A 19,586-nucleotide genomic window follows, 5' to 3' on the forward strand; every position below is an offset into this window, starting at 1 on the left:
AAAACAACCCCTGTGTATAATGGATCTACTGAGGAAAGCATTATGGCGGTCCGTTCTCACCACACGCTGATGAGTCGGTCGTGGGCCGCCCCGGACAGGAAGTAGAGGCCATTGCTGTCCAGGGGACGCGTGGTGGCGAAGCGCAGGTTCGTCACAGCTGTGGAGTGACCTGTGAACTTCTGATGAAAACAAGAGGGAGTTAGACATCTTAAAGACAGGGGGGCATTTGAATAATATCCTCCTCCTTGAGGTAATCACTGTTCTGGAACGTGTTCATTAGAATACAACAGAAAATGTTCTGCAACGAAGAGGCTTTCTTATCGGCCAAGTCCAGGTACTACCTCTGCATTTCTGTTTTGTTACCTACTGAACACGACCCAAATCTGACACTGCTGGAACAGTACTAGGGTGGTAACACTCCCACAATTTGTCAACCAAGACTCTTCAGTTCTTTCGGCCAATCGGTTGGTTGAAATTTTAAAACATGTATTTTTCCAAGTATAGACAACCTGTTTGAATAAAACCAACTATGTAGGCTACTGAGGTTGTATGATGCTTTAAGCACTGCAAATCAAAGTGACAAATTAATCAAAAAGGAGCCTGAGATCAATATAACCTAACCCAGAAGAAAAACAATGTGCTCCCGACCCAAACCTCCTCCCGCTCCTGGTCTTAGCACACTGCCATTACGCTCTTGAAGTTGCCGGTAATTGTTTATAGCAGCAGTCCGCAACCTTGTCCATTCGGAATGCCAAGACATCTTACCATTTATACTGATCTGCGTGCCAGCACGAGGAACAATTATATATATATATATATTTTTATTATCTCAAAATCAATTTCATATGGTTAATACATTCTAAATTAAAATGATACTTTTATTTTAAAGAATTACTGCCAATATGTAAAAATAGCCTACATAAAAGTCAACAAATAACACCAGTCTGCAGGTAAAAATAAAAATCCAGACAAAAATATCCCACAAATCACATTGCCTACACAAGGCCTGTCTGCAAGGAACTTGAAACATTGTATTTGCACACGGGATAAGTAACCAATTAAGCCTATTTTGACGTTTCCACCGGATCAGAGTATGACATTTTTTGGAGGTGTTGGGTCATTGTCCTGTTGAAAAACAAATGATAGGATGGCGTATCGCTGCAGAATGCTGTGGTTGCCGTGCTGGTTAAACGCGACTTGAAATCTAAATAAATCTGACTGTCACCTGCCAAGCACCATGCTTCACGGTGGAAACCACATATACGGAGATCATCCTTTCACCTATAGTCTCACAAAGACAGCGGTTGGAAGCAAACACATTTTTACATTTCTCCACCTGTCGAATATCCATTGCTCGTTTTTCTTGGCCCAAGCAAGTCGTCTTATTGGTGTCCTTTAATGGTCTCTTTGCAGTAATTTGACCGTGAAGACCTGATTCACACAGTCTCCTCTGAACAGTTGATGTTGAGATGTGTCTGTTACTTGAACTCTGAAGCATTTATTTGTTCTGCAATTTCTACGGCTGGTAACTCAATGAACTTATCCTCTGCAGCAGATATAACTTTGGGTTTTCCTTTCCTGTGGCGGTCCTCATGAGAGCCCATCTCATCATAGCGCTTGATGGTTTCAGCAACTGCACATTAAGATAATTTCAGTTATTGACATTTTCCAGATTGACTGAGCTTCATGTCTTAACTACTTGCGTCGAGCCATGCCAGATCCGGTAGCGTTATCATAGCCTCAAGCTCAATACCATAACGCAACGTTAACTATTCATGAAAATCGCAAATTAAACGAAATCAATATGCTAGCTCTCATGCTTAGCCTTTTGTTAACAACACTGTCATCTCAGATTTTCAAAAATATGCTTCTCTACCATAGAAAACTAGCATTTAGCATTAGCAGGCAACATTTTTCACAAAAACCAAAAACATTCAATAAATCATTTACCTTTGAAGAACTTCGGATGTTTTCAATGAGGAGACTCAGTTAGATAGCAAATGTTCAGTTTTTCCTGAAAGATTTTTTGTGCAGGAGAAATCGGTCCGTTTGGTGCGTCACGTTTGGCTACCAAAAAAAAAAAACACGAAAATTCAGTTATCCAAACGCCGAACTTTTTCCCAAATTAACTCCATAATATCGACTGAAACATGGCAAACGTTGTTTAGAACCAATCCTCAAGGTGTTTTTCACATCTCTTCAATGATGTATCGTTCCTGGAAGTATCCTTCTTCTGTATCGCAAGGTAAAATGAATGCTACTGGGAATTACGCACCAATTTAGACAAAGGCCACCGGACAGCCCCCTGGCAAATGTAGTCTCTTATGGCCAATCTTCCAATGATATGCCTACAAATACGCCACGATGCTGCAGACATCTTGGATGAACGGCAGAGCGCATAAGCTCGTTCACAGCCATATAAGGACACGTTAGTAAACAGCGTCAAAAATCCTGTTAATTTCCTGTTTGAAGTTTCATCTTGGTTTCGCCTGTAAAATTATTTCTGGGGCACTCACAGATAATATCTTTGCAGTTTTGGAAACGTCAGAGTTTTGTCTTTCCAAGGCTGTCAATTCCATGCATAGTGGAGAATCTTTTCCTGACAAAATATTGCGCTTAAAACCGGCACGTCTTTTTATCCAATAATGACATAACCTCTTCAACCTATGGGGGTGCTAAAGTAACGGACTGCCATTTATTTATGTTTGCTTATTTGTGTTCTTGCCATAATATGGACTTTGTAACCAAAAAGCAGACTTACATTTCAAAACCATCTTTATTTAATTACTGCAGTAATGGAGCTTGTCAACAAACATAAGTGATTCGTTGAGACCCCAACGACAAGAGAAACCATGGCCTTTTATAACAAAGACAACCCCTTCAGTCTACATGACAGATGTATGGAATGGGTAACAGGGTTAGGATTTGTATATTACTATCTGCTGTACAAACTGTCCTTATTGTGTAGAGACCAGGGTCTGGCCCCAGAATCATCTCTTCCTGGCACCCAGAGAAAATGTAACTTAAATGTAACTTAAGGCACACCTGTAAATTGAAATGTAGTTCAGGTGACTACCTCATGAAGCTGGTTTTAAATATATTTAGATTTGCTTTACACTTTTGTTCACTACATGATCCCATGTGTTATTTCATGGTTGTGATGTCTTCACTATTATTAAACAATGTAGTAAACAACAAAAATAAAGAAAAAACCCTGGAATGGGTACTGTAACTATTAAGGTCCGTCATGGTCTGGAGCGGTGTGTCACAGCATCATCGGACTGGGCTTGTCGTCATTGCAGGCAATCTCAATGCTGTGTGTTACAGGGAAGACATCCTCTTCCCTCATATGGTACCCTTCATCCTTCATCCTGACATGACAATGCCACCAGCCATACTGCTCGTTCGTGATTTCCTGCAAGACAGGAAGGTCGGTGTTCTGCCATGGCCAGTGAAGAGCCCAGATCTCAATCTCATTGAGCAGGTCTGGGATCTGTTGGATCGGAGGGAGGGCTAGGGCCATTCCCCCCAGAAACTTGCCTTGGTGGAAGAGTGGGGTAACAGTTCACACTGGTATATCTGGTGCAGTCCATGAGGAAGAGATGCACTGCAGTACTTAATGCAGCTGGTGACCACACCAGATACTAACTGTTACCTTTGACCCCTCTGTTCAGGGACACATGGAAATTGTTCAGTTTCTCTCAGTTGTTGAATCTTGTGATCATATGAATATTTACACTTTTGCTGAAAACAAACAGTTGACAGGGAGGACGTTTCTTTAGTTGCCGAGTTCAACAACCATATATACACAACTATCCTGACCATTTTCTCTGAAACTCAAAATTGAACTTGGGTGCTTCCTGTTTCCATTGATCCGTCACAGTTGACAGTCCATGTCAGAGCAAAAACCAAGCCATGGTGTTTAAGGAATTGTCCGTACATCTCTGAGACAGGATTGTGTCAAAATCTGGGCATGGGCACCATTATTTTTTTCTTCGGCATTGAAGGTCCTCAAGAACACAGTGGCCTCCATCATTCTTACACGGAAGTTTGGAACCACCAAGACTCTTCATAGAGCTGGCCGCCCAGCCAAACTGAGCAATCGGGGGAGAAGGGCCTCGGTCAGAAAGGTGACCAAGAACCAGAGGGTCCAGAGTTCCTCTGTGGAGATGCCTCGGTCAGAAAGGTGACCAAGAACCAGAGGGTCCAGAGTTCCTCTGTGGAGATGGGAGAACCTTCCAGAAGGACAACCATCTGTGGCACTCCACCAATCAGGCCTTTATGATGGAGTGGCCTGGAAGCCACTCCTCAGTAAAAGGAACATGACAGCCCACTTGGAGTTTGCCAAAAGACACCCAATGGACTATCATACCATGAAACAAAATGCTCTTGTCTGATGAAACCAAGATTGCACTTTTTGGACAGAAAGCCAAAAGTCACATCTGGAAGAAACCTGGCACCCTCCCTAAAGTGAAGCATGGGTGGCAGCATCATGCTGTGGATATGTTTTTCAGCGGCAGAGACTGGGAGACTAGTCAGGATCGAGAGAAAGATGAACGGAGCAAAGTACAAAAATCATTGATGAAAACCTGCTCAGTAGCACTCAGGACCTCAGAGAGGGGCGAAGGTTCACCTTCCAACAGGACACCGACCCTAAGCACACAGCATAGACAATGCAGGAGGCTTCAGGACTAGTCATGCCTGGACTTGAACCGGAGCGAACATCTCTGGAAAGACCTGAAAATAGCTGTGCAGCAGCACTCCCCATTCAACCTGACAGAGCTTGGGGGGGGGTCTGCAGAGAATGGAAGAAACTCCCCAAATACAGGTGTGCCAAGCTTGTCTTCATACCCAAGCAGACTTGAGGCTGTAATCAATGCCAAAGTGCTGAGTAAAGGGTCTGAAAATATGTACATTTTAATATTTTTGCAAATTTTTACATTTGCAAAAATGTCTAACCCCTGTTTTTCCTTTGTCATTATGGGGTATTGTATGTAGACTAACAGTGGGAAAAAAACAATTATCCATTTTTGAAGGACGCAAAAAAATGTGGAGAAAGTCTAGGTGTTTGAATACTGTCCAAATGCACTGTAAATTAACTAAAAGGTGAGGATAGAGCCCTTGGTGTCAGTTCCCCTGGACAGTATCATGATGAATTCATGTGAATGTGGGCCATGTCACTGCTGGACAGGTCCCACTAACTTACCCGGTACACCTCCTTGGTCTTGAGGTCCCACATCTTGATGGTCTGTCCCGCTGAGAGCAGCAGTTTGCCATCAGGACTCACACACAGACTGGTCACTGACGCACGGTCCGCCTTCCACTTACTGTTGAGAAAAGTGACAATTAATGGGTCTTCCATAAAATAAAGAAACCATTCCTTCCACCATATTGTTTATTGACGAGAGTGGGAGAGAGAAAAGATAGGATTGGGGTGTCAATGGGCAGGGGACAGGTTTGCTGGGGGGCGGCGGCAATTACAGCTACACCACCCAAGATAAAAGTTTACGAAATTCTAAATCACCAAGTGCATTGATACAGATGCACAACTTATCTATTCTTCCCGATGCTTTGATTGCTCTGGGACATTTGCCTTTGTAAGCAGTCTGTTAGCCACTGTTCTATACTCTACACAAAAGTTCCACCTGACCTAACCAGGTCTAATAGCCTTTGAGTGGCTAGACCAATGTTTTTTCTTATTCTCCTGGATATCAAAATCTACACAAGTTAGAAATATCAGGTTGACGCACCATAACAGATTTCAAATGCACTTTGATTGTGAATGTAGTCTGGTATTAACAAACTGATTCCTACAGCGAGGGAAACCTGTGGTGGAGGACAGACCTTTCAACTCCTAAAAAGGTGTTACTGCTAAGCCATAGACTATCGCAGAGAAATACCTTCTGAATTTAGACCACTTTGAGTGACTGATTTCTACAAACACAGAAAGGGAAGGTACCCACCAGCGGGTCTTGCTTGTCTGCAGGTCCCACTCTACGATGTAGGAGTCGTCTGAGCCGCTGTAGAGCAGGCCGTCCTCGGGGTGCCACTCAACACAGTTCACTCCCCCATTGTGACCTCCATCCTGGGAAGGAGCAGAGGCCAAATATGAGCTTTAATAATGAGAAAGAACATTTCACACCAAATAAATTCATATGGTTTACAGTTTGGATAAAGACAGTATCAGACATTTCAATAATAATTATATATTACCTGAGATGCAAGGTTGATGACTAAAAAGTAATTGTTAAGTTACAAAATAAATCCCATGACTGTAAATGAACACATCATACAGGGATGTATTTTCAAATAAATATCTCTTGAAAAGTTAAGGGCTGACAAGCTAAACAATTAGGGACTGTCAACAATGGACAAATGAAACAAATACTAGGAGTTTCTTGCTTGGAATTTTTCTTTAAGTCGATCTCAGCTCAATTGTCTGGGGCCCAAGTTAACCTCCCCATTCATGTAAGAAAGATTTTAGGGAAATGTTGATTTTGTACATGTATTAAACTGTGAGTGTGACCAATTCCAGTCCCCTTGCTTAGAAGATGTGGGGTCCTCCCCAGGTTAATTGATATGTTAAAGGACTGAGAAGCTAAGTTCTGGTGACTTAGACATTCCACTCAAGTTACCAAATAAAAGGATGCGGACACCATCTAAAACATAACTTCCACCTCCAGAAATGGGCCCAATAACTAACTATTAAAATGTTTCACTTATTTTAAACATATTGGACCATGCATGGGCCATTTCAGGGGTATTCAACTCTTAACCTACAAGGTCAGGAGCCTGCTGCTTCTGTCCTACCGAATAATGAATTGCACAGAGCTGGTGTCCCAGGTCTAAATCAGACCCTGATTTTAAGGGAACAGTGAAATTGTCGCCAATCTACACTGACCTAAAAGAATAACCTCTCCAAAAATGCATTTTATAGAAATCCATTGCAGTGACATAACTTTAACCCGTGACTTGTCACTGCAGTCTTCTATAATAATAAGTATAAGTAATAATATAATATAATAAGTAATCCTTCTCACCCCCCCCCCTTAAAAGATTTAGATGCACTATTGTAAAGTGGCTGTTCCACTGGATGTCTTAAGGTGAACGCACCAATTTGTAAGTCGCTCTGGATAAGAGCGTCTGCTAAATGACTTAAATGTAATGTAAATGTATAATACATATTTTTCAAGTACCATGTTCAACCACAAAGTCAACCATTTAGTTGCATTGCGCAAGCAACATTGAGCTGAATACGATTTTTGGTACTTCCCAAATTGGCAATGAAAGTCATGCTACATCCCAGTCCTTACCAGTGTGCAGTGCAGTGCCCCCTTCACTGCGCTGTAAATGATAATGCTGCCCGCCACCGTTCCCAGAGCCAACAGATCCGCCAAATCCTCCACATGCCCTGCCTCTGATTTCCTCTTCTTCCTCCGAGGTCCCTCCTGAAGTAAAATAATACAGTTTAAGTCAATCACGTTTTATTATTGACTTTGACACAGGACTTCAGTTATCCTTTTCAAAGGCCTCGTCTATGGGTGGTCTGAATTTCCATAGCGTCGAAGTTTAAACCTTGAATTAACAAGAATCCAAAATAATGAGACATCAAAACAAGCATCTCCTAAATCACAAAAGTATATTGTTGTCAAAGACTTATGGTCACAAATCCCACAATGCCACATGTAGACAATTGGCTAGCATCTAGCTACACTTTTAGATGTAGTTCTAGGTAGGATACATTTTTACAATGGGTTATTTGGTTCTTTCCGGTTCCAGGAACACCTTTCACCAAATAATTAGTTGGGTTTAAAGGTTGAACAACGAACCAAAAGTTTTTTTCCTACCGGTTGTTCTTTATAGAGTTTATAGTGACAATTTAAGACTAGGAATATTGGCCGTGGAATGCTGATTGGGGGTATAATGCACTTTGTCATGCATACTTAAGGTAAATTGTCAGTGCTTAAGGAAATGGTCAATCAAATGTATTTACAAAGCCCGTTTTACACGGAGTCAAACTTATTTTGTAAAACTCAATGCTATTAAAATAATTAAGTCAGTCGTGTATTGTTCTGTGTTATGGTTAACTTCTATAAAGTAAACCATTGAGGTGGTAAAAATGAGGATTTGGATATCTGAATCTGCGTCATATACGGTGAATAGCTAGCTAACTAGAGGAGCTAACCTAACTACCCTTTACGGTTCGCTAACGAGATAGCTAGCTACATTTAACGTGTTCGTATTTGAAATCAATTCATTTTTTCTGGTGGTCCCTATATACACATTTGTTATACTGAAAAGTCCCTTTTTGATAAGAATCATGACACCTTCAAAAAGAGACCTGTGGCAAATTTTTGGGGCAACCACCACGTGCGAAAAACATGTGCGTCCTACAGGACAGTTGCTGTAACGGACTTTAGTTCGTTGCTAACGAAGCTAACATGGTAAGTACTTTGCTAGGCAGTCCACACAATATAATGGTAAACGACTAAAGATGATACTTCACAAGTATACATCTAATAAATTAAATATTTTCATAAATACATTTTATCAAGTTATTACAAAGTGATCTCCTAGCAGGCTCACCCGGGCCTAATGGCTATACATCGCCCAAACATACCTTGGCGATTCGGCATGGTCCCCAAACTATGCAGGTACAAGTGGCACTCAAGTGGGCTGAAGGCACGTATTCTTGATGAAGTATTTTACTATCTGTGTTCCATATACGGAGTCTGCCATCTTGGGCAAATGAAGCTAGGTATTGGCGTGATTTTGGAGAGAAAACGCAGGGTAGACGCAACGAAGGATTGCATCCACCGTCCGCCATTGTTGAAGCAATGTCTGCGTTCCTTGCCAAGAACCACGTGTTATCATCCACAGAGCAGGCGCGTTGGCGCATCAGTTTCATTGGTTACTGTGAGATAATTGGGGCGTGGTTAAAATGATAGAAATTGGAACGTTGGAACCACTAACCATGGCAGTTTGACTGTTAAACTCATGGGTACGTTCTCAATGGCTGCCTGGTCATGTAGAATGTTAATTCAAAGGACGCTAACTGATGTGGCTCATGCAAAGGAATGTATTTTTTGTAACGGCAATTGAGTTCATTCAACAAATCACATTACAGGTTGATGGGTGTACTTCCTGCTTTTAGTTCTATGGTTATTGGATATTACTTCCTGCTTTGCTTCTATATGGTACACTCGCAAATAGCCGCAAGTCCACCCTTTTTTTTTCTTAACAACAAATCAATACATAAAGCACATGAGGGAATGCAAGAATACATAGATTAAACAATGGACAATCGAACTAGGGAGTACAATATCACATTACAATTACACAAGGACCTTAAGGGACATACATATACTTACAATTCGGCAAATCCACCCACGTATTCCCTTTTCCCAACGTAATTAAGCCAAAATCACGCCCCGTTATTCAGAGAGGTGTTGTACAACGCTATGAGCGCTCTCCAAGTCCGGAAGTGAATACCACGTAGCGCGAAATGTCAGTCAATTATTAATCAAATTTGCCCTTGTATTTCAAAATATAATAACATAATGTCGTGGACATAGCTAGCCATTAACGTACCTTAACTATTACAGACAGATTCAATGGCTGTTGCATAGTGTATTCGACTGAATGATTAGCTTAGAAATATTTGGGAAATTCTGAATAATAAGCACGTTTTTACCTGATAATTGACTACTAATGATAACTTAAAATGCCGAGCTGGTAACGTTAAGTAAGCCTATGCTAACTGTCCTTCAATTGGGGGAATTCAGCAGAGTTCTGAAACATTTTTAAAACTTATTTTAAGTCTGAAAATAAATCCAATGGCAAATGTTCCCAAACATGATAATAATAGAATGCATTCCGATCGGCAGCTAATTGTTAAATGACACTTTCCATCCTTACCTTGAAGGCCACTGTCTCTGCGCTGATGCCTGAGCGAGACAACGCTAGCCAGCCAATGGGAGCGAAGTATAACCGCTCTCTGAATAACGGGGCGTGGTTTTGGCTAAACTGCGAATGAAGAAAATAAGACAGACACAGTTCACCGACTATGCCATTTCTATTAGTTATATATCTTTGGTTAGAATCTAAATTATGAAAAATAGGCTGAGATATGTGTTCAATGTGAAAGAAAGGTGTTTTCAAAACTCATTTTTTTATTTTAATAAACAGCAAATTAATACAGGAAGTACATGTGGGAACAAAAGTACAGTTGAAGTCGGAAGGTTACATACAGGTTACATACACCTTAGCCAAATACAGTTCAACTCAGTTTCACAATTTCTGACATTTAATCCTAGTAAAAATTCCCTGTCTTAGGTAAGTTAGGATCACCACTTTTATTGTAAGAATGTGAAGTCTCAGAATAATAGAGAATTATTTATTTCAGCTTTCATTTATTTCATCACGTTCTCAGTGGGTCAGAAGTTTACAAACTCAAATAGTATTTGGTAGCATTACCTTTAAATTGTTTAATTTGGGTCAAACCTTTTGCGTGGCCTTCCACAAGCTTCCCACAAAAAGTTGGGTGAATTCTGGCCCATTCCTCCTGACAGAGCTGGTGTAAATGAGTTGGGTTTGTAGGCCTCCTTGCTCACACACACTTTTTCAGTTCTGCCCACAAATGTTCTGTAGGATTGAGGTCAGGGCTTTGTGATGGCCACTCCAATACATTGACTTTGCTGTCCTTAAGCCATTTTGCCACAACTTTGGAAGTATGCTTGGGGTCAATGTCCATTTGGAAGTCCCATTTGCAACCAAGCTTTAACTTTCTGACTGATGTCTTGAGATGTTGCTTCAATATATCCACAAAATTGTACTACCTCATGATGCCATCTATTTTGTGAAGTGCACCAGTCCCTTCTGCAGCAAAGCATCCCCACAACATGATGCTGCCACCCCTGGGCTTCACGGTTGGGATGGTGTTCTTCGGCTTGTAAGCCTCCTCCCCTTTTCCTCCAAACATAACAATGGTCAGTATAGCCAAACAGTTCTATTTTTGTTTCATCAGACCAGAGGACATTTGTCCAAAAAGTACAATCTTTGTCCCCATGTGCAGTTGCAAACCGTAGTCTGGCTTTTTTATGGCGGTTTTGGAGCAGTGGCTTCTTCCTTGCTGAGCATCCTTTCAGGTTATGTCAATATAGGACTCGTTTTACTGTGGGTATAAATACTTTTGTACCCGTTTCCTCCAGCATCTTCACAAGGTCCTTTGCTGTTATTCTGGGATAGATTTGCATTTTTCACACCAAAGTACGTCCATCTCTAGGAGACAGAACGCATCTCCTTCCTGAGCGGTACAATGGCTGCGTGGTCCCATGGTGTTTATACTTGCGTACTATTGTTTGTACAGATGAAAGTGATACCTTCAGGCATTTGGAAATTGCTCCCAAGGATGAACCAGATTCGTGGAGGTCTACATTTTTCTTCTGAGGTCTTGGCTGATTTCTTTAGTTTTTCCCATGATGTCAAGCAAAGAGGCACTGAGTTTGAAGGTAGGCCTTGAAATACATCCACAGGTACACCTCCAATTGACTCAAATGATGTCAATTAGCCTATCAGAAGCTTCTAAAGCCATGACATCATTTTCTGGAATTTTCCAAGCTGTTTAAAGGCACAGTCAACTTAGTGTATGTGTAACAGTATAACTTTAGACCGTCCCCTCGCCCAAACCAGGGACCCTCTGCACACATCAACAACAGTCACCCTCGAAGCATCGTTACCCATCGCTCCACAAACGCCGCGGCCCTTGCCGAGCAAGGGGAACTACTATTTCAAAATCTCAGAGCAAGTGACGTCACCGATTGAAACACTATTTAGCGCGCACCACCGCTAACTAAGCTAGCGTTTCACATCCGTTACACTCACCCCCCTTTTGACCTCCTCCTTTTCCGCAAAGTACTAACCAGTGATCCGGGTCAACAGCATCAATGTAACAGTATAACTTTAAACCGTCCCCTCGCCCATACCCGGGCTCGAACCAGGGACCCTCTGCACACATCAACAACAGTCACCCACGAAGCATCGTTACCCATCGCTCCACAAAAGCCACAGCCCTTGCAGAGCAAGGGGAACTACTACTTCAAGATCTCAGAGCAAGTGACGTCACCGATTGAAACACTATTTAGCGCGCACCACCGCTAACTAAGCTAGCATTTCACATCCGTTACATATGTAACCTTCTGACCCATTGGAATTGTGATACCGTGAATTATTAGTGAAATAATCTGTCTGTAAACTAATGTTGGAAAAATTACTTATGTCATGCACAAAGTAGATGTCCTAACCTACTTGGCAAAACTTTAGTTTGTTAACAAGACATTTGTGGAGTGGTTGGAAAAATTAGTTTTAATGACTCCAAACTAAGTGTATGTAAACTTCCGACTTCAACTGTATATGTTTGGGATGGCTGTGTGAGAAGCGCATCAGTATTTCTCACATTACTAGAATGAGATTAACTTTCTGTGATCTCTCCCCCGCTCTGCTCTGAGAGACATGAGCCTCAACTCTAAAGCGTTGCACTGAATCATTTATGTAGACTCTATGCGGTTGGCCACCAACATATTTGATCAACTTCCAAATATTGTTTTACAAAAGAGCGAGAGTATCAGGAATCAAGGTAAGACCCAGATGCAGACCGTGTCGAAGTAACAATGTTTATTACAGCCACAGGGTCAAAGGAACATGACAGAAGGCAGACTCAGGGTCAAGTCAGGCAGAGGTCAGTAATCCAGAGGTGGGGCAAAGGTACAGGGGAAGGCAGAGTGGTCAGGTGGGTGGGTCCAGGGTCCAAAACCAGGAGGCACTGGTCAAAAACCAGGCAAGGGTCCAAAACCAGGAGGATGAGAAATGCTGGTTGGCTTGACAAACAAGATGAACTGGCAACAGACAAACAGAACACAGGTGTAAATACACAGGATAATGGGAAAGATGAGCTACACCTGGAGGGGGGTGGAGACCATCACAAAGACAAGTGAAACAGATCAGGTTGTGACAGAGAGAGAGAGAGGCTTTTTGCACGAGTGCATAGGCCATCACCAACGAGTGAGCTGAGCATTATTGGGTGAGTCAGTGAAACTGGAATGCATTTTTAGGACTATAATTTCCTCCTCATATTGTAGCTGACAATATGTCGCCACACACCTCGGCCTAGGCTTAGTGATGGATTCAAGACAAGGTCGTTTTTACTGATCTTAGATTCTCAATTTGTCAGTTTCAAAGTAGCCTGCCATTTTGGTCTTTGTGTGGCATGAACAAAAATTCAGCCAAAGTCTCCAGTCATGTTAAATTACATAAAATGCATTAATAAAAGGCTAACATCTTCCCAGATATTATGCTACAAAAAAATGTACGCCCCGTGCAACTTCTGTCAGTGCCTCGCATCTACTGCTCTATGCCACAACGCAAATGCAATGATATGAATGCAATACTTGAATATAAATTTAAGCATTTCAGAACACCCCCCTCTTGTGGTCACTGTTTGTGCCGGCATCTCACGATTTATAAATTAAGCACTGCCACAAGCGACATATGAATTAGATGCCTGGTGAAGCAACTGCTACCCTGTGGGATGCACTTTGATTACAACCGGTCATTTACACCGGCTTGACGTTGTGTTTGCTAATTGGCATGTCATGGCGACATCCATAATCCAGGTGGTGACCAATAATACAAGTTATTTCTCCCTCACCCATCCAAATAAACATCACTTTGAATGTGTTATACAAGAGGCAAAATAAACAAATTATACAGCACAACAGCAGAGTCATGTCTTAAGTGTAAAACTAAGAATGACTCAATCCATGCTTTCTGGGAACACTATAAAGTCAAAAGGTTATGGGAGAAGCTATGGCAGTCATAACATTTTGTCAGCTGGTAATTTAACATTTTAAAATGTCTAATAAATACATTTAATATAGCCTACACCATCACAATGAATCCATTAGTTATTTTAGACCGGTCTAAAGAAACATGATATGAAGAAAATGTAGTCTATGTCACTAGAATAGCTTACTCTGAGTTGTCCTTATGTTAGGCCCTGATCTGGCTATGCCATATGGCGGTGGGCTACACTAGTTAATTTAGCAGACAAGATTTGCTGAGAATTCTGTAGCAGTCCCGAATGGTGCAGCTGTCTACGGCACTGCATCTCAGTGCTAGAAGCGTCACTACATACACCCTGGTTCGATCCTGGGCTGTATCACAACCGGCCGTGACTGGGAGTCCCATAGTTATCTGCATTAGGGTTTGGCCGGGGTAGGCAGTCATTGTAAATAAGAATGTATTCTTAACTGACTTGCCTAGTTATGGTTAAATATATTTTCAAAACATTTTTATAGTATGAGGAACACAATTAATATATAGCTAAATGAAATAGAAAGGATATTTTCTCCAAACGATTTCTGAGGGAGAGCGCACATGCGCATTCTGTGTTGAGCGGTTAACAAATAAACAGGTCCTTCTATATGCTTAATTTAGAGTTATTTATGCAACTTTAGTTGTGATACAAACATTGGGCAATATGTTTAGATATGTTATACATTCTAAGGCTGTATGATGAAACTCTTAATGATGATTTGAAAAAAGTTGCAATGGAGGGGAAAGGCATTGGAGGGGCAAGAGGAGCGCTTCAACATAGTCCTTTGACTCCTTTCCAATCGGAAACTCCTGGTTGCCGCATCAAAAGTGCCTTTCATCTCGAAGTCGTCCTCCACGAAGTTCTGGGTGCTAGCTCGAGCTTCCAGCAGCAGAATATCATTGATAATGTCAAAAGCCTCACTGAAGTCTAAGAAAACAGCACCCACAACCTTGTTATCAACTATTTCTCCCAGCCAATCATTTGTGTAAGTGCTGTGCTTGTTGAATGTCCTTCCCTATGAGCGTACTGAAAGTCTGTTGTCAATTTGTTTACTGTAAAATAGCATTGTATCTGGTCAAACACTTTTTTTCCAAAAGTTTACTAAGGGTTGGTAACAGGCTGATTGGTCGGGGGCACAAAATTAGCAAATATTTCTAAAATCATGTTTTCACTTTGTCATTGAGGTATTTGTGTAGATTAATGAGAGATAAAAATATATTTAATCCATTTTGAATTCAGGCTGTAACACAACAAAATGTGGAATAATTGAAGGGGTATGGGTCAAAACCGGGAGGACTAGCAAAAGGAGTACGGGAAAAACACGCTGGTTGATTTGACTAAACATACAAGACGAACTGGCACAGGGATAAATACACTGGGGAAAATAAGTGACACCTGGAGGGGGTGGAGACAATCACATGAACAGGTGAAACAGATCAGGGCATGACATTCATGGCTGTAGTTTGAGCATATTTAATGCCTTTTATTTATGAGAAGAAGCTGATACTGACCTTATTTCTGATTAATTCATGATATTGTAGCTTAATTAAATTTATTTATATTACAGTGTTTCTAATCCTAGAAAAACGAAAGGCTACTGTCAAAAGTGTTATGTATTGCCTACCTAAAACATCCTTTTCTGCCTTTTGTAGTCCTTCAAAATAAAAACTACATGTCCTTATGTTAGAAGGTAGAATATCAAGTAGATATAGGCTACTGTGTGTGGGGCAGGCTAAATAATTACAACAGAAAAGGCCCAACTGAAAGAATAGTGATAAGGGAAACAAAATAGAGAGAAGGCCAACAACATTTTTAAAAATCAACACAATTACGCTCTGCTCCTCGCTCCACACTCGCCCACTTACATGCTCTGACATTGGAAAGCAACCATGCTTTAGGCTATCAAAGAACTGAATCATATTAATGGATGGAATCAGTGAATGAATGGTTGCAGCAACCATTACATGGTCTGACAAGCTGCATAACAAATGAGGCCTAATTAGACAATATAACAATTATCTAATTGAAACGACTTAGTAAACATGTATTTTTTTACTTCCCTAAAACAATAATTGTCCACCTCAAGGTTCAGCTTTGAGCATCAGGGCATTTGCATCACTAGGCCTATAGGCTTAGGCGTTCACTGTATTATATACATTTTAAAAATGATCAAGGAAGACAAGCTTAGGCCTAGCCCCAGAAGAGAGAGAGAGAGAGCGATATGCCGGCAGCATGCCACCGATATTAATTTCTTTAAACTTATCAGATAGGCTGCATCTGCTATATAGGCATACAGAAGGATGAATTCTTACATTTTCTTTTCAAATATTTTTTAAAAAGATAAGCATGATATTGTTAGATTATAGGAGTAACTCTGGGAGGCCTAAAACATTTCCTCACCTCAAGTTCAACTGACTTGAGATGAGGAAATGTTTTAGGCCTGCAGTATAATAGGCTAATAGCCACACCACACCAAACCAAACCTTCAAAGGTTTTCAACTTTATTAGGATAATATCAAAAGTCAGTCAAACCATTGTTTATAGGGAAAATACCTTACCCAACAAATGATAGCAATATGTTGATGATATTTTTTTGACAACAGGCCTACTTTATAACCCATCTTAAACTAAATATGGAGCACACAATTAAAAAGACAAATCTAACTTAATTTTGCCAACAAATGTCTCAACAGAATGAAACAACACTTTTTGCATATTTAAAGAACTGGTTTTGAATAATAAATAGGCCTACAATAATAAGGATAAAACAAATTATAAATACGAAATACACATTTTGGACCTTAACTTCCCAAATTCCATCCTACCTGAATAGTGAGTTGCACAGTAGCCTGCATTTGGTCACACAAACACTCTTCTCATCATTGTCCACTACAATATAAGAACTTGTCCATATGAAGGGTATTCCCCTTGTAGCAGGGCTCCAGACAAAAAAAAAATCACTGGCACCAGCCATGATTTGGTCGTGTACATTTTGTTAAAATAGGGCTCCTAAATGTTTTTTTTTGTTATCTGGTGTCCTGTCTGAATTTGAAATATGTTCCCTCTAATTCTCTCTCTCCCTACCCTCCCGGAGGACCTGAACCCTAGGACCATGTCTCAGAACTACCTGGCCTGATGACTCCTGGTTGTCCCCAGTCCACCTGGATGTGCTGCTGCTCCAGTTTAAACTGTTCTGCCTGTGGCTATGGAACCCTGACCTGTTCAGGGTACTATTTAACGAGGCTGCCAGTTGAGGACTTGTGAGGTGTCTGGAAGTTCGAAGCACAGAGTTGTCTGGAATGTCATTGTATGCTGTTGCGTTACGATTTCCATTCACTGGAACTAAGGGGCCTACCCCTGAACCGTGAAAAAGCCACAGACCATTATTCCTCCTCCACCAAACTTTACAGTTCTCCTGGCATTCGCCAAAGCCAGATTCATCCATCGGACTGCCAGATGGTAAAGTGTGATTCATCACTCCAGAGAACACGTTTCCACTGCTTCAGAGTCCAAGTTTCGGAATGCTTTACATCACACCAGCCAATGCTTGGCATTGCGCATGTTGATCTTAGACTTGTGTGTGGCTGCTCAGTCATGGAAACCCATTTCATGAAGCTCCCGACAAACAGTTATTGTGCTGATGTTACTTCCAGAGGCAGTTTGGAACGTGTTGCAGCCGAGGACAGACAATTTTTATGCGCGTCCGGTTCTGTGAACTTGTGTGGACCACCACTTCGTTGGCTGAGCCATTGTTGCTCCTCGACGTTTCCACTTCACAATAACATCACTTACAGTTGACCGGGGCAGCTCTAGCAGGGCAGAAATTTGACAAACTTGCTTATTGGAAAAGTGCCATCCTATGACGGTGCCATGTTGAAAGTCACTTAGCTTCAGTAAGGCCATTCTACTGCCAATGTTTGTCTATGGAGATTGAATGGCTGTGTGCTCGATTTTATACACCTGTCAGGAACAGGAGTGGCTGAAATAGCCGAATCCACTAATTTGAAGTGGTGTCCACAAACTTTTGTATATATAGTGTGTATTTTTGTAATACTATCATGTAAACTAGGCATGTGCCTCGGTGGAGAGATAGATAGATATATATATATATAAAAAATGGGTACACCATGTCATTTCAACATGGATAGTTGAGTAATATTTGGTTGAGATGTTGATCAATGAGATTACAACCTATATTCACCCACACAAAAAGCCAAAAGTTAGTTGATTATCCAGCGTGTTATTGCTATGCTTTCAACCATCTAAAAGCCCAACCAAATTCCAATGGAAAAACAATGTCTGCATTTTGGTTTAGTTGACGCCCAAATATCTCTCACTGCGGTTTCAACCATTTTAAAGCTGGCATATGTAACTTTTTGGGCGACCGACCAAATTCACATAGAAATTTATATTATAGATTTTTCATTGAAAGCAAGTCTAAGAAGCGGTAGATCAGTTCTATGTGCACTGTTTACTTTTGGTTTTGTACACCAGCTTCAAACAGCTGAAAATACAATATTTTTGCTAATGGAAATAATATTTCACAGTGGTTTAGATGGTACAATGATTCTCTACACTATGCTTGACAATAAATCGTGTTAAGGAGGAAATCGACACCTTCGCATCCGGAATGGAGAATGTTTTATGTATTAACCGGTTCGGTGAGAACTCGATCCATTGGAATTAAGTACCACAAAACACGGAAGGGGATTTTAGAACTACTTCATATAAGGTCTGTTTTTGGCATAATGTTTTGATTCCTGTGCAAATCTCTCTCGGAAAAGGTAACTGTTATAAATTTTTCACCTGTAATCACCCTACAAAAATGAAATGCTAACTAGCTGCTAATGTGGCTATCATACAGAACTACACATCCTGTAGCAAGGCACATCTCTCCATGCAAACTCATCGACAAGTAGCAAGTAACTTAGCAAGTAGATATCATTTTTAGTTTCTCGTGTAAATAATTTATATTGTGTATTTCTCGCGTGTATTCTTGTTTAGCATTTTTCTAAATACTTAGCTAGCTTACCCTCGCATTTTTTTTACCTGGCCTTTGTAGCTAACTAGCTAACCTTAGGTCTCTTCATTGATCAGAAGAAAGGATCATTCTGTGCTATGTACCGGATTGTAACCACTACTCCAATAAGCAAACGTGCATTTTATATTTTTCCGACCTCTGTAAGCGAGAGGTGTTGCTGGATCTGTGATAGTAATATCTCTTATCCAAATTCCAATCAGCTTAACATGTCCTTTCCACACTCAGACAACTCTCACATCCACATTCACTTAGTACTATTCCCAAACACACGCAGCAGTCCCAGACTACAGTGGTCCCAGACCACATAGACAATTCCCAGTAATGCCTATAGACTCAGTAATCTCCATTATTACTCCATGTGCATCTTCAACGATTCTCTTGTCGTTACTTCCTATGCACATGCATCCCCAGCTGGTATGGCAACTGCTAGGCCTCTGACCGCAAGGCACTACAGAGGGTAGTGCGTACATCACTGGGGCCAAGCTTCCTTCCATCCAGGACCTCTATACCAGGCGACGTCAGAGGAAGGCCCTAAAGACTCCAGCCACCCTTGTCATAGACTGTTCTCTCTGCTACTGCATGGCAAGTGGTACCGGAGTGCCAAGTCTAGGTCCAAGAGGCTTCTATAAACAGCTTCTACCCCCAAGCCATAAGACTCCTGAACATCTAATC

General features: G+C 41.1%; 1 protein-coding gene across 1 annotated transcript in view; it reads right to left on the bottom strand.

Annotated features, from left to right (window-relative positions):
• Positions 1 to 8,862, bottom strand: part of LOC115138264 (WD repeat-containing protein 43) — a 47,186-nt gene extending 38,324 nt beyond the window's left edge. Inside the window, exons 1-5 of the mRNA XM_029674941.2 lie at positions 8,621 to 8,862; positions 7,314 to 7,448; positions 5,964 to 6,085; positions 5,207 to 5,327; positions 61 to 179 (exon numbers count right to left, since the gene is read on the bottom strand). Coding sequence (XP_029530801.1) covers positions 61 to 179; positions 5,207 to 5,327; positions 5,964 to 6,085; positions 7,314 to 7,448; positions 8,621 to 8,827 — 704 coding nt within the window. The 5' untranslated portion in view covers positions 8,828 to 8,862. The remainder of the gene's footprint in view (positions 1 to 60; positions 180 to 5,206; positions 5,328 to 5,963; positions 6,086 to 7,313; positions 7,449 to 8,620) is intronic.
• Positions 8,863 to 19,586: the final 10,724 nt, after the last annotated feature.

This window comes from Oncorhynchus nerka, linkage group LG12 (assembly GCF_034236695.1).
Source record: "Oncorhynchus nerka isolate Pitt River linkage group LG12, Oner_Uvic_2.0, whole genome shotgun sequence".
Classification (NCBI taxonomy): Eukaryota; Metazoa; Chordata; class Actinopteri; order Salmoniformes; family Salmonidae; genus Oncorhynchus; species Oncorhynchus nerka.